Source organism: Macaca mulatta, chromosome 1 (assembly GCF_049350105.2).
Source record: "Macaca mulatta isolate MMU2019108-1 chromosome 1, T2T-MMU8v2.0, whole genome shotgun sequence".
Lineage (NCBI taxonomy): Eukaryota > Metazoa > Chordata > Mammalia > Primates > Cercopithecidae > Macaca > Macaca mulatta.
In genome coordinates this window covers 193,388,979-193,405,420 of record NC_133406.1, presented here as the reverse complement: position 1 = coordinate 193,405,420, position 16,442 = coordinate 193,388,979, and the positions used below count along the sequence as shown (strand labels likewise).

The following is a 16,442-nucleotide window of genomic DNA, read 5'->3' as shown; positions in this document are numbered from 1 at the left end:
CTAAATAAGATCAGAGTGGACACACGTGGTTATTTAAAAGTATTCAGTATTTTTCTAATAAAGAATGTACTTTTATTAGTCTGAGACCTAAAATAACCAATAATTTTATTGAAAAGTAGCCTTTGAATATTTTCGTATAATGACACGTAGTTTCAAAGATCTACCTCCTCTTTTTTTTTTGATACAGAGTTTCGCTCTTGTTGCCCAGGTTAGAGTGCAACAGTGCGATCTCAGTTCACTGCAACCTCCACCTCCCAGGTTCAAGCGATTCCCCTGCCTCAGTCTCCCAAGTAGCTAGGATTACAGGCACCTGGCACCATACCCGGCTAATTTTTGTATTTTTAGTAGAGACGGGGTTTCACCATGTTATCCAGGCTGGTCTCAAACTCCTGACCTCAGGTGATCCACCCGCCTCGGCCTCCCAAAGTGCTGGGATTGGAGGTGTGAGCCACCATGCCTGGCCTAAAGATCTACTTTTTCTACGATCATCATCTAGTTGTGTTTCTAGGTATTTTATTAGATGATATAGTAACAACCTATTCTGATTCCTTAGATACATAATATAAATAATAGCCTTTAAGTATAAAAAACCATTTGTTATTCCCACACATTTTAAAAATAATAAAGTCATGGTCAGATGCAGTGGCTCACACCTATAATCCCAGCACTTTGGGAGGCTGAGGCAGGTGGATCACCTAAGGTCAGGAGTTCAAGACCAGAATGGCCAACATGGTGAAACCCCGTCTCTAATGAAAAAACAAAAATTAGCCATGCGTGATGGTGGGCTCCTGTAATCCCAGCTATTCTGGAGGCTGAGGCAGGAGAATTACTTGAACCTGGGAGGTGGAGGTTGCAGTGAGCCGAGATCACACCACTGCACTCCAGCCTGGGCAACAGAGTGAAACTCCATCTCAAAAAAAAAAAAAAAAAAAAAAAATACAGTCAGGACAAAGAAAAGTACTGAGATCCCACAAAGTTAACCTTCACAAGTATAAAATGATATAATATATGAACTGATAGTATTCTTCAAAGATTTTAGAAAAACATGGGCAAGTTATTCTGTGGGGAACCTCTGGTTCTCTATTGTAATTTGGTTGAAGATATGATCTAAGATTTACTTAAAACATTTAACCATAAATGAATAAAGTTAACATTTAGTAAGATTATTTGTAAGTAAACAAAGCAAAATAGTTTGGATTACTATTTTAAAGGCTAAAATCTGTTGGGTTTAAACTGCCAAAGAGCAAAACCTAAACAGTCACTAATGTGCTAGGTAATCAAATCACTTACTTTGAAAAGATGTAATGTTTCCTTACTGGTTAGCAACTGAAACCGAAAGTCAGGTATCTTGCCATCACAAGGGAAGCATTCATAAAACTCAGGCTCCTTATGTGTCACAGAATAGAGAACTATGATGAAATTTCCAGATTCTGAAAAAACCCTGCACCAAAAAAATGCCATTTAATTAAAATTTAATGATAACATGATTACACTCAAATAACTTCATGTGAGTCTCCCAATCTAGTTAACAAAATGACTAAAAGGGTCCAATTTTTGTTCAAAAACTGGGGCCCACCACTTAGGAAGGCAAAAGGTGGGAGGATCGCTTGAGGCCAGGAGTTTGAGACCAGCCTGGTCAACATAGCAAGACCCCTCCTCTCTACAAAAAAAAAAAAAAAATTCTTTTACTCGGGAGGCTGAGGCAGGAGAATGGTGTGAACCTGGGAGGTGGAGTTTAGAGGGAGCTAAGATCGCGCCATTGCACTACAGCCTGGGCGACAGAGCGAGACTCCGTCTCAAAAAAAAGGCTGGGTGTGGTGGCTCAGGCCTATAATCCCAGCACTTTGGGAGGCTGAAGCAGGCGGATCACAAAGTCAAGAGATGGGGACCATCCTGGCTAACATGGTGAAACCCCATCTCTACTAAAAATACAAAAATTAGCTGGGTGTGGTGGCACATGCCTGTAGTCCCAGCTACTTGGGAAGCTGAGGCAGGAGAATCACTTGAACCTGGGAGGCGGAGGTTGCAGTGAGCCGAGATTACGCTACTGCACGCCAGCCTGGTGACACAGCGAGACTCTGTCTCAATAAAAAATAAAAATAAAAAGACAAAGTAGGCCAGTGGCTACTTAAAATAGGTGGCTCACACCTGTAATCCCAACACTTTGGGAGGCCAAGGTGGGTGGATCACCTGAGGTCAGGAGTTTGAGACCAGCCTGACCAACATGGCAAAACTCCATCTCTACTAAAAACACAAAAATTAGCCAGGCGTGATGGTGGGCACCTGTAATCCTAGCTACTTGGGAGGCTGAGGCAGGGAGAACTGCTTGAACCCAGGAGGCAGAGGTTTCAGTGAGTCAAGATCACGCCATTGCACTCCAGCCTGGGCGACAGAGTGAAACTCTGACTAAAAAAAAAAAAGAAAGAATAAAAGAGCAATTCAAAATTAATTTTATTGAGGATTTACTGTCAATATGAACTTAAAGCATGATCAGTAATTGATAATAAAACTTAATTGTACTAAATCATAGCAAAGGACCTAAAACTAACATTTAATTTCTGCTATCTAAATATAACTAATTATCTTGAAAAGTTAAAATAAAATGTTAAAAGTAGAACTCCAAAAGCATCTGAAGAAAATACGAGTGATTTTTTTTACTTCAGTAAATATACCTGGAGTGGGTGAATCTTTTCTAAGCATGATAGAAAACAGATTAATAAATATGACTAAAAAACGGTAAGCCTGTTTGGGAAAAATACTGTTAAATGACAGTCTGGGGGGGAACTGTTGCTATATATTATAAATATATATTTCTCTATGTATTTTATATTATATATAGAGAGAGAGCTTGCTAGCACAAGCAATATGAAAAGATGCACAATCTAAGAGAAAAATGGCCAAAGACATGACTAGGCAGTTCCTGGAAGATGAGGTACTGGAAAAGATTATTTTTCATCTATCAGGTTAGCAGAGGTAAAAAGTTTAACGACAGCCCTCTACTTACCTCTCTGAGCTCATCTCCAGCTACTTTCCCCTTCCTTCACTCCTCTCTAGCTACAGTGGCCTCTTTGCTGTTCCTTGAAGATGTAACGTGATCTTTCACCCAGAGCCCTTACACTTAACACATCCTTTGCCTAGGACAGTGCCCCAGACAGCCACAAGGCTTACTCCCTCACCTCAAATCGGCCTCCCTGACTACCCATTTAAATTGCAACTCTTGGCTGGGCGCGGTGGCTCACGCCTGTAATCCCAGCACTTTGAGAGGCCGAGGCAGGCGGATCACCTGAGGTCAGGGGTTCGAGACCAGCCTGACCAATATGGAGAAACCCCTGTCTCTACTGAAAAAATACAAAATTAGAAGGGCGTGGTGGCACATGCCTGTAATCCCAGCTACTCAGGAGGCTGAGGCAGGAGAATTGCTTGAACCCGGGAGGTGGAGGTTTCTGTGAGCTGAGATTGAGCCATTGCACTCCAGCCTGGCCGACAGAGCGAGACTCCATCTCAAAAAAAATAAATAAAATAAAATAAACAAATATACAAAGTTTAAAAATTAAAAAATAAATAAATGGCAACTCTTTACCTGCCACTATCATTCAGACACACAACATCCTCCTCTCAGGCTTTATTTTTCTCCACAGTACTCATCATCTTTTAACATACTATTTATTTTACTTATTCTGTTTATTAACTGTCTCGCAGGACTATTTTATTTTATATTTATTCATTTATTTATTTTTTTGGTCACCCAGGCTGGAGTGTAGTAGTGCGATCTCAGCTCACTGTAACCTCTGCCTCCTAGGTTCAAGTGATTCTCCTGCCTCAACCTCCCAAGTAGCTGGGATTACATGCATGCTCTACCACACCAGGCTAATTTTTGCACTTTTAGTAGAGACGGGTTTTCACCATGTTGGCCAAGCTGGTCTCTAATTCCTGTCCTCAAGTGATTCACCCACCTTGGCCTCCCAAAGTGTTGGGATTACAGGTGTGAGCCACCATGCCCGGCCTATTTTATTTTTTTAAGATAGGGTCTGTATTGTTCAGGCTGGAGTACAGTGGCACAATCATGGCTCACTGCAGCCTGAACTCCTGGGCTCAAGCAATCTTCCCATATCAGCCTCCTGCTGGGACTACAGGCATGTGTCATTACACCCAGCTAACTTTTTTTCTTTTTTTTTGGTAGAGACAAAGTCTTGCTATGGTACCCAGGCTGGTCTGGAACTCCTGGCCTCAAGCGATCCTCCTGTCTCAGCCTTCCAAAGTCCCAAAGTACTGGGCTTACAGACATGAGACACCATGCCTGGTCTGGGGACCTTTATTTTGTTTGCTCTCATCCCCAATATCGTAAACATAATAGATATAATAGGTGCTCAATAAATAAATAAATAAATATTTCTTTCACAGTGTTAGCACAGGTAGAGAGAAAAAGGCACTCTCGTGTACTGCTGGAAAAATTATGAACTGGTACAGTCTTTTTGAAGGGCAATTTGGCAATATCTACCAAATTTTAAATTACACACTCTTTGGCCTAGAAAAAAACACTTTTAGAAATTTATCCTACAAATATACTAGCATATGCACACAAAGATGTATGCATAAAATGTTCAGTCGACCACTATCTGCAAGACAAAAGGGCCAGTTGTTTTTAAAATACAGTATGTACTATATACTCTTTAGTTGTAAAATATGTATATTAAATATGTATATGCCAAGATGTAGTGATCTCCAAGGTATAATTTATACAGAAAAAAGCAACATAAAGAAAAGAAAGGATGCTATGGTTTAATTTTTACAGGCCAGGAAAAGGTGATACTTGTCTATGATGAATATTGAAATACTGACTATTTCAGGAAGGAAGCACAAGATATCACTTAACAGTGACTGTCTCTGAGAAGGGGGTCTAGGGAAATGGGGAGGAAGAGAGATCTATTCTATTGTAGATATTTACGTATGTCAATTTATTACTATGTGCTTGTATTGCCTTTTCAATATAGTTTTTTTAAATCCTTTATAGCCACCTAAGGTAGATAAAAACAGACCTTCTCATTTAATAGATAAAGAAGGTGAGAGACAAATACTGACATTTGTCTCTCACCTTCTTTATCTATTAAGAGTTGAGGTTAAAAGTAAAGTTTCCCTAACTATTAATTCCAATGTTTAGGCTTCAGTTCCAGGAAGAAATTAAAAATCTTGTCTCAAGTATTTCTTTGTGTATTAGTAGTAACACTGTGTAACTTAATAAAACACCTGTAAGGTAACAAATTCAAACTCATTTGCAGTCATTTCACTGAAAGTTAACTTCCTTAATTACAAAATAGGATGCTACAGTAGACAATCTCTATGGTTTTTTTCCACCCCTAAAAGGTTTGTGTTTTGTGGTTAGGCAAGTGAATTCCTTCGTATTTCCAGGTATACTGCAACCTCATCTTTTTTAAATCTGGTTTTATTCTCATTTAATATAAGGTTTGTTTTTTCTTAATGTACATGTTTATTTATAAGTATTGTAAAAGGTTAAGGCATTACGTGAATTTTAAATGGGACCATAAACGATGAATGGGGGAAAGGATCAAAATAAAATACTACAGAATAAAATATCACTTGCCTTTCTTGAACAGAAGAATTGAATATGTATCGCAAACAGCAAGCCCATACCTGAGGACTATAGATATGTATAATTCCAGACAGCCAACTAAAAGAAAAAACTAGAAATTAAAAACCATAGTCACTTACATATATAGCATACTTTACATTCTTCCTAAGATAATAAGGTAGATGTATGGCTTTTATCTGCCATACATTAAAGAGCCTTACTAATAAGAAATCTAAAAACGTGCCGATAATTAAGAGGAAGAATATATAGACATCTGTATCTATATAACTATATCGATATATATAGACAGACATATAGATATATATTGAGAGAGAGAGAAGGACAGAGAGCAAGCACATGTATCTCTGTCATCTTCTACCTGAGATGTGGGAAAGAAAATGGTTAACAGACATGAAAGCAGTATACTAGAATGAATTAGCTTGGACTGGAAAGAATGGGCTGAAGTAGTACAGACTAGTTTGTAGCCTAAAACTACTTCACGGCCGGGCGCGGTGGCTCATGCCTGTAATCCTAGCACTTTGGGAGGCCGAGGCAGGGGGATCACCTGAGGTCAGGAGTTCAAGACTGGCCTGGCCAAGATGGAGAAACCCCATCTCTAATAAAAATACAAAATTAGCCAGGTGTGGTGGTACATGCCTGTAATCCCAGCTACTCGGGAGGCTGAGGTAGGAGAATCACTTGAACCCAGGAGGTAGAGGTTGCAGTGAGCCGAGATCCTGCCATTGCACTCTAGTCTGGGCAACAAGAGTGAAACTTTGTCTCAAAAAAAAAAAAACTACTTCACAGAGTTGCTGAGGATTAAATGCTGTAACATATACAGGTAATCAGAAACAGAGAAGGCTCTTAATATTTACTTAAGCATCAACAATCCATTGCCTATACGAGGACTGTAGCAAACTATAAGTAGATTTCATGATCCAGAGAACATCTGTGCATTCTCATTCACTTTGCATGTGCCATTCTCTCACATGGGTTCCCTTCCCCATCAATCTTCCCTTCTACTATCCAAACAATTAAAAGTCTAGTTCAAGTTTGTCTTCTCTAGGAAAATGCTCCCTATCATATCTTTCTTACAAATACTAAGTGTGGGCCGGGCGCGGTGGCTCAAGCCTGTAATCCCAGCACTTTGGGAGGCCGAGACGGGAGGATCACGAGGTCAGGAGATCGAGACCATCCTGGCTAACACGGTGAAACCCTGTCTCTACTAAAAAATACAAAAAAACTAGCCGGGTGAGGTGGCGGGCGCCTGTAGTCCCAGCTACTCAGGAGGCTGAGGCAGGAGAATGGCGTGAACCCGGGAGGCGGAGCTTGCAGTGAGCTGAGATCCGGCCACAGCACTCCAGCCTGGGTGACAGAGAGAGACTCCGTCTCAAAAAAAAAAAAAAAAAACAAATACTAAGTGTGCACTTTCTATACTGGTCATTTTATAGTAAATCATATTCTTTATTTTTCTGTGTATGAATATTTGAATGTTTTATCACCTCACTTTGATTTTACATTATTTAAGAAGCTTTCAACCTCAACACATTATCAAGCATAACACTGTATATAGTAAGTACTCAATACTGAAAGAATATAAATTTCTAAATATTCTGTCTAGATATCAACTCAGATGGCTTGAGCCCAGGAGTTCCAGACCAGCCTGGGTAACATGGCGAAAGTCCGCCTCTACAAAGTATACAAAACCTAGCCAGGCGTGGTAGCTGGTGCCTGTGGTCCTAGCTATTCAGGAGGCTGAAGTAGGAGGATCACCTGAACCCCAGAGATTGAGGCTGCAGTGAGTCATGATTGTGCCACTGCACTCCAGCCTGTGTGTGTATATATATATATATATATATATATATATACACACACACACACACACGGGTCTATATATATATACACACACTCACATATATATATAAATTAAACACATAAATATCATTAACTACTAAAGAGAAGACCATTAACACTAAAGGAGTTTCTGCAAGATTGCCTGACAGTAGATTTTAAATGGTATTATTATGAGCCGTGAGTTCTTTAGGGTGACTTAAGGATGAGTGGTAGTGAGAGAATATTGAAGAAATAGGGCTCTAAGGCTTCACCTTCAACTAGGAGAATTCAACTTTTATTTTTTATATTTTTTGAGATGCAGTTTCACTCTTGTTGCCCAAGCTGGAGTGCAATGGCACAATCTCAGCTCACTGCAACCTCCACCTCCTGGGTTCAAGTGATTCTCCTGCCTCAGCCTCCCGAGTAGCTGGCATTACAGGCACACACCACCATGCCCGGCTAATTTTTTGTATTTTTAGTAGAAACGGGGTTTCACCATGTTATCCAGGCTGGCCTTGAACTCCTGACCTCAGGTGATCCACCCACCTTGGCCTCCAAAAATGCTGGGATTATAGGCATGAGCCACTGTGCCCAGCCATAGAACTAAACTTTTATCTGTTTTATATATTAGAGTTCCTCCTAGGGTTGGGCAAAATCTGGCCAAGCACGATAGTTCACGCCTGTAATCCAAGCACTTTGGGAGGCTGAGGCGGGTAAATCACTTGAGGCCAGGGGTTCGAGACCAGCCTGGCCAACATGGTAAAACCCCATCTCTACTAAAAGAACAAAAATTAGCCAGGCACAGTGATGCATGCCTGTAATCCCAGCTACTTGGGAGGGTGAGGCATGAGAATCACTTGAACCTAGGGGATGGAGACTGCAGTGTGCCAAGATCTCTCCGCTGCACTCCAGTCTGGGCACACAGTGAGACTCCATCTCAAAAAAAAAAAGATTGGGCAAAATCTTATTTTAGCTGATTCTAATAGTAAAATAAGAAAACCTGACAACCACTTATCTTTGTGGCTTTATAAAATGATGTAAATAGTTATAGTACAACTGAGTCACACGCTTATCATATACATTTGAACATTTGGCTGATAAGGTTTTCATAAATAATGTAATACTTACATTCCCACTAATGGTAGAGAATAAACCTTGGGATCAGATTCCAACAAAAGTAACAATTTGCGTGTTTCATCCATGGTAAGATATCTAAACAGAAGACATTCATGTGAAAATAACTGAAATTATGTACTTTTTACCTAAAAGACATAATCTAGATGCTGAAGCATACTTTAGAAAGTGGAGATAATTCAAATGAACATTGTCTTGCACACACAAAAGAAACACAACAGAAACTTTGTACTGACTCAGTAAAAAGACTCTGGTAAGAGGAAGAGATTAAAGAGATTTAATACCTTAAAACTTCCATCTATCAATTAAAAGACATTGAAGATTATACAACTTTTTAAAAAAGTTTTGCTCTATAACTTTACTTACAATTTACTTTAATCAAGAGTGTTAACATTAAGGCAGACAATTTCAGAACCAAATAGGTTTCCTTGGAAGAACTGAATTCCCTATTACTGGAAAATGTTCATGCATCCAAGTGATTTGACAAGACTGCAACAGATGTGACTTCTAAGTGAAGGAGGCTGAATTAGGAGAGGTATAATCAACCCTCCATGTGCCACATTCCTCCAACCACTGTCAAAGGACTTTGGAACCATCATGATAAAACCCAAAAGCTCAGTCTTCCCTAAAAGGACATTACACTATATTTATATTTTATTTATTATTGACAGTAAGTTATAAGAATACAAAAAAACCAAAATAGAATTGTTTATTTTATTGTTATATCTTTCTTCGAAAACAATGCCATTAGTGGGCCAGAAGTGGTGGCTCATGCCTGTAATCCCAGCACTTTGGGAGGCTGAGGCGGGCAGATCACTTGAGGTCAGGAGTTCAAGACCAGCATGGCCAACATGGCAAAACCCCCATCTCTACTGAAAATACAAAAAAAAATTAGCTGGTCATTGTGGCACACGCCTGTAATCCCAGCTACTTGGGGAGGCTGGGGCAGGAGAATGAATCACTTGAACCCAGGAAGTGGAGGTTGCAGTGAGCTGAGATCGCACCACTGCATTTCAGCCTGGGCGACACAGTGAGACTCCATCTCAAAAACAGAAAACAAAATGCCATTATTGATATAAAGCCTTGGTATTACCACTGATGATATATTTTATTGCTCTAATAACACTAAAACACAAAGACAATACATTTGTCAGGTCTTGTGACAAGAATATTAAGCCTGAGTTGGCCTAAGATTTACATATCAACAATGACACAGCTGCTTTGAAAGTTCTCCCTCATGTCTTGCTCATCTGATAAATTTCTACTCCTTAAAAGAATTAGTTCAGGCGGCCGGGCACGGTGGCTCACGTCTGTAATCCCAGCACTTTGGAAGGCTGAGGCAGGTGGATCACGAGGTCAGGAGTTCAAGACAAGTCTGGCTAAGATGGTGAAACCCCATCTCTACTAAAAATACAAAAATTAGCCGGGTGTGGTGGCGGGCGCCTGTAATCCCAGCTACTTGGGAGGCTAAGGCAAGAGAATCGCTTGAACCCGGGAGGCGGAGGTTGCAGTGAGCTGAAATCACGCCACTGCACTCCAGTCTGGTGACAGAGCGAGACTCCGTCTCAAAAAAAAAAAAAAAATTAGTTCAAGCTTTCTATGATTTCCCCAGGAAATTTGGATATCCCTCCCCCTACTTTCCCAGCACTGTATATAAACCTCCATTATAACACATCATGTTTAGATGTCAACATATTCAATGGATAGTAAGTATAGTTTTTAATCTATTTATTTCCAATGTCTAACATAATACCTATTCCATAATAGGCCCCAGTAAATATTAGAATATATAAAGGGCAAATGTCAATTTTTTTTTTTTTTTAATGATGGGGTCTCACTATATTGTCCTAGCTGGAGAGCAGTGGCTATTCACAGGCACTATTGTAGCTTACAGCAGCCTTGAAACCCTATGCTCAAGCCATCCTCCTGCTTCAGTCTCCCAAGCAGCTAGGATTACAGGTGTGTGCCAATGCACCTGGCATGGCAAATGTCACCATAGACGATTCTAGATAGGAAGGGGCAAGGGGAATAGGTGATTGACAGAATACTGAACATTCTGGTTATTACCAGCATGCCCAGCAGTCACAGATGGATAATTCCAAGAAAGGTAAATTCATGCTATTCAAGTAAATGGGCATGGGTACTAAGGAAAACAAATTAATTTTTTTGTTAATTTAAATAAAAATCCCATGCTCCACTTGAGAAGTACTTTATTAATTCAAGAGAATTAAATGTTTCGTTTAACTCAAACAAGTTTTGCTCACTTTTGACCACTCCATGATTTTGGAATATACCAACAATTTTTCCTTTGGGCCACCAGAAAGCACAGCTCTGGTCAGAATCTGGTTCTGAAAAGGTATTTTTAGAGAATAAGACTTGGAATTGAGTGTACTTTGGCAAACATTTTTAGATTGAAAGGCCTAACAGGAACTAGGGTGGAGTCACTGGGAAAGGAAGCCAGAAGTGTAATATTTGGAGCAGTCTCTGGTCAAACTTTAAAGTAGAGAGTGCTTATATTGTCTAACCTAGTTTTGTAGATAATAGATAAAGAAAATAGATGAAGATTCAGGGAAGTAGCCCTGCTGAGGATTAGAAAGCATGCATTTTGGCTTATATTTCCTAAGAAATTAAGAGTGGAGATAGGAAGCTGGAGAGGATTCTACTCCAGCTCTGTAAGGAAACTCCACCCTCAAGTAGTTGGCAATTTGGTAAGCAAGAGTACTGTAACTTTTTATTTAATTATCTCCTTTCTCTATCTGCAATGCTCATTATTCACAGTTAAAACTGCATACTATAAATAAATTATCTAGCCTCCCTTGGGTTCATAATTAGTCAGGTTATAGTTAAGAAAAAAAATGGCCTAAAACCTAAATAAAATATGAACAATAACACAGAATATGTAATATAGAACATAATTTCTCCTTACATTTTCAAATAATAAATTATCAACCAATTTTTTTGTTTGTTCTTTTTTTTTTGAAATAGAGTCTCGCTGTGCCGCCCACACTGGAGTGCAATGGTGTGATCTCAGCTCACTGCAACCTCCGCCTTCCAGGTTCAAGCAATTCTCCTGTCTCAGTCTCCTGAGTAGCTGGGATTACACAGGCATGCGCCACCACACCCAGTTAATTTTTTTTTCTTTTTTTTTTTTTGGTATTTTTAGTAGAGATGGAGTTTCACCATGTTGGTCAGGCTAGTCTCGAACTACTGACCTCGTGATCTGCCCGCCTTGGCCTCCAATTTTAATATATTTAACACCAACTTTTTTTTTTTTTTTAGAACTGAGGTCTCCGGGACTGGGCATGGTGGCTCACCCCTGTAATCTCAGCACTTTGGGAGGCTGAGGCAGGAGGATCACCTGAGGTCTGGAGTTCAAGTCCAGCCTGGCCAACATGATGAAACCTTATTTCTACTAAAAATACAAAAATTAGCTGGTATAGTGGCGTGCACCTGTAATCACAGCTACTCGGGAGGCTGAGGTGGGAGGATCGCTTGAACCAGAGAGGTAGAGGTGGAAGTGAGCCAAGTTCCCACCATTGCATGCCAGTCTGGGTGACAGAACAAGACATCATCTCAAAAAAGGAACTGAGTTGTCCAGACATTATACTTTATGGCCACTCAGTTTTGTCTTTTTTGTTTGAAATGGAGTCTCCGCTGCCCAGGCTGGAATGCAGTGGTGCGATCTCAGCTCACTGCAACCTCCACCTCCCAGGTTCAAGTGATCCTCCCTCCTCAACCTCCCGAGTAGCTGGGACTACAGGCATGCACCACCACGCTCAGTTAATTTTTATATTTTTAGTACAGACAGGGTTCCGCCATGTTGGCCAGACTGATCTTGAACTCCTGACCTCAGGTGATCCGCCCACCTGGGCCTCCCCAAGTACAGGTGTGAGCCACCGCGCCGGGCCCTACCACCAGTTTTTTGTAGGTGGTGGCACAACTTAAAGAAAACTTTATATTCAACAAAAATAAACCACTTCATTTTTTACTTTCCCTTGTTATTAACCAAGCCACCATATCTCTGGCATGTAAACTGACTGCACAATTCTTTCATATTACACGGACATTCTGAAAATATACTAATGCAACTAATGTTTAGATTAATGTATCTTTTACTTACCCATATTTATAAGTCCCTTGAACTTGAGAAATATTCAGATTACTGCTCAAGTTTCTTGCCAGAGCTGTTGGAATAATGGGGATGGGCTTCACAGGTGTGCATTTGAAGTTATTTGCTAGAGTTACTGCTGCCCAATGCAAGTCAAATTCCACACTGTCCAAAGTCTCCCTGGAAGTGATATGAGCTCTTAGGGAAAGCAGCTTACCACAGTCCAAGGAATCTTTGCTACATATATGGCACTGTAGAGCCTGAGAAATCAATATTAAATAATTATTTTACAACTTCGAAACGTGCAAAGTTTATTTTATACTGATACATATACATATATAATATCTTGCACTAATAAAATTAAATGAGTTCTGACTTACATTTCAGTTCTCATTTCTTCCATGTGACCAAAAGATTATGTGAATAATTATATCAAAGCAAGTAAGATTCACTGTCCCAAGCTCCACTACACATTTCCAATGCAAATATCCTAGCAGCACTTCAGTCATATTGGGAAGTCACCCCCAATAAATACTTACTACATGGGAAAAAATGGACATAAAATAAGTCTTATTTTTTTTTTTGAGGAGTCTCGTTTTTTTGCTCAGGCTGGAGTGCAGTGGCACAATCTCAGCTCACCACAAACTCCACCTCCCAGTTCAAGCGATTCTCCTGCCTCAGCCTCCCAAGTAGCTGGGATTACAGGTATGTGCCACCACACCCAGCTAATTTTTTGTATTTTTAGTAGAGATGGGGTTTTACCATGTTGGCCAGGTTGGTCTTGAACTCCTCTTGATCAGCCCGCCTCAGCCTCCTAAAGTGCTGGGATTATAGGCGTGAGCCACCGTGCCTGGCCTCATAAAATAATTCTGATTGAGTCTCAGAGAATCTAAAGTCCATTCCTCTTTGATTCCTTTCTTGCTACCACAAACTGTCAAGTTAGTTCTCCCTCTGTATTTGCCCATGCCCACTGTGTCCTTCCAAGTTTCACTGCTACCATTGTACTATAGGTTAATACATCCCTCTGTAATACACACCAGCCCAACTACCACAATGGCTACTCTCTATAACTTCAGTCAGCCTACCCTATCAGATTAACTTATTTCTGATTTGACACTGTTTCCTTTTCTCAAGAACCTTCAATTACTACATGGCCCGTATGACAAAGTTCAAATTCCTAAGGCTGGCAGACAAGGCTCTTTTTTCTTGAGAAAGAATCTTGCTCCCACCAAGGCTGGAGTGTCGGGCTCAAGCAATCCACCTGCCTCAGCCTTCCAAAGTGTTGGGATTACAGACACAAGCCACCATGCCCAGGCAAGCCTCTCTTATAATCTGACCAAATTAATACTCCAGTCTGACTGCCCACAAATTCAGCAAAAATGTATACCCCGAACACTACCCTAAGTACATCTTGAACTTTCTTATCTTGGTTACACTGCTTCTTCTGAAAGGCTTACCTAGAAGTTTTGCTCTCAGAAACACATTTAGTTGGATTTTAGGTTCACAATAATTCAATCAAATTATTGTGAATAATTCTCAAATATGGTTTTACTAAAATACAGCATACTAAACATAGTTTGATTCTTGTGTTGAATTAACTATCAAGTTGTCAATGAATCGCACCTTTAAAGCTGAACTGAAGTCATCTACACTGTGAACTATCATTTCTCTTGAACAAAGTTCTTGAACATGAACTTTGCATGGAATCAAAAAGTCCCCAGGAAGAGAAGCAGTAGGGGTTATTTCTAGACATTCAGGTACTTCTCGACCAGGATCAAAGCGATCTACTGTCAATGTCACACCTTCTTCATCTGTAGAACAAAAATAACAGCTATTATATAGTATACTGATTAAAAACGTAAAACCAACCCAGCAAGACTACATTATAGCAAAGCACTTTGTTCATATCAATAATACACTAAACTCTTAAATACTAAACTAAAATCTTACAGTAAACTAAACTTTTACAAGAGTATACTAAACTCTTACTTGCTTATATACATTCATCCATCTGACCAGATAGTGAATTCTGTAATTGATGGTTTTACTCATCTTCATATCCTTGGTACACAGCAAAGAAAATTAGCACAAAGCAAATACAATAGTTGACCGAATCAATAAATTCTATTGCAGTCATACAAGTAATTTTTAAAAAGGTTTTCTTGTACTGATGGGGTCTCACTATGTTATGCAAGCTGGTCTTAAACTCCCAGGTTCAAGCAATCCTCCCACTCCAGCCTCCCAACGTGCAGGGATTACAGATGTGAGCACTGGTCAATTTTTAAAAGTGTATTACCTTCGTCTACTGTCAGAGAACCAAGTAAAAAGCATGATGAATTTTTTTTATTCTGCTTAGCATGACGATAAGCAAGTCGGATGGTCTTTTTAGTCACTACAAGCTTTGGATTTCTGAAAAACAACAAGTCTTTTATGAACATGGTAGACCTCATATCTTAAAAAAACCTCCTGCCATAAAATGCTGTCTAAATTATAACACACATTTTAAAAAATGTACAGAAAGATCATTGTCAGGAAATCCCAGGGTCAAAGGCAGGGGATAGGGAGGGCCACCTGGAAACTAGAATGGCAATAAACAGACACTGAGACTACAGTTGTTCTCCAGGCATTTTGTTAACTTGATGAACCTCAGCAGGTAGGTCTCCTGTTTTTGTAAGTTAAAACAATCACATCTATTTCTTTACATACTGTGGATGGGCTTCAGATATAATTAGCATTACAGTGGTGCCCCCTTATCTCTGGGAGACATGTTCCAGACCCCCAAGTGGATGTCTGAAACCGCAGATAGTAACAAATCCTATATACACTATGTTTTTTCCTATACATACATATCTATGATAAAGTTTAAATTATAAATTAGGCACAGTAAGTGATTAAAAACAATAATAATACAATAGAATAATTTTAACAGTATACTCTAATAAAAGTTGTATGAATATAGTCTGTCTCTCAAAATACCTTATTGTACTATACTGTGGGTAACTGAAACCACAGAAAGTGAAACCATGTATAAAGGGGGGAAACTACTGTATTGAATACAAAATATAGTATGATTTAAATGTTTTAAAAAATGTAAAAGGAAAACCAAAATATGAGCCAGGAATAAGATACTATGAAAACAGACCAGGCAAATTTGAATAAAAAAGCCATATGGAACTTAAAGAAATAAAAAATATAATTTGCAAAAATTCAATGAGTTATATAATTAACTGGGGATAGGTACACAAATGTGTATTTTTATTCTATTAACTATGCATATATACTATAAGTATCCTTTCATATATATGGTACACCGCCACATTTAAAAAACCTAAATGAGGGCCAGGCGCAGTGGCACACGCCTGTAACCCCAGCACTTTGGGAGGCCGAGGCAGGTATCACCTGAGGTCAGGAGTTCGTGACCAGCCTGACTAACATGGTGAAACCCCATCTCTACTAAATATAAAAAAATTAGCCAGGCATGGTGGCACATGCCTGTAATTCAAGCTACTTGGGAGGCTGAGACAGGAGAATTGCTTGTACCTGGGAGGTGGAGGTTGCAGTGAGCCTACATCATGCCATTGCACTCCAGCCTGGACAACAAGAGCAAAACTCCATCTCAAAAACAAAAACAAAAACACCCAACCAAACCTAAATGAACAGGTTAGATGGCAGCTAAGCACAGCTAAAGAGAAAATAAGTAGACTTGAAAAACAAAGGAAACTACTCAAAATGTATAGAAAGATAACAATAAAAAAAATAAAAACAGGACTAACCATTATT

The 16,442-nt window shown here is 39.5% G+C and overlaps 1 protein-coding gene across 10 annotated transcripts in view; it reads right to left on the bottom strand.

Annotated features, from left to right (window-relative positions):
• STIL (STIL centriolar assembly protein) overlaps positions 1-16,442 on the bottom strand; it is an 80,287-nt gene that overhangs the window by 37,746 nt on the left and 26,099 nt on the right. For 5 of the 10 annotated variants that reach the window (XM_028834000.2, XM_015138974.3, XM_001109592.5 and 2 more), the window contains exons 5-10: positions 14,959-15,071; positions 14,286-14,473; positions 12,675-12,922; positions 8,549-8,632; positions 5,600-5,686; positions 1,291-1,441 (exon numbers count right to left, since the gene is read on the bottom strand). In XM_028834000.2, coding sequence (XP_028689833.2) covers positions 1,291-1,441; positions 5,600-5,686; positions 8,549-8,632; positions 12,675-12,922; positions 14,286-14,473; positions 14,959-15,071 — 871 coding nt within the window. Of the gene's footprint in view, positions 1-1,290; positions 1,442-3,378; positions 3,627-5,599; positions 5,687-8,548; positions 8,633-12,674; positions 12,923-14,285; positions 14,474-14,958; positions 15,072-16,442 lie in introns of those variants that run through there. The other 5 variants (XM_077957922.1, XM_077957926.1, XM_028834007.2 and 2 more) reach the window with 3 other exon arrangements.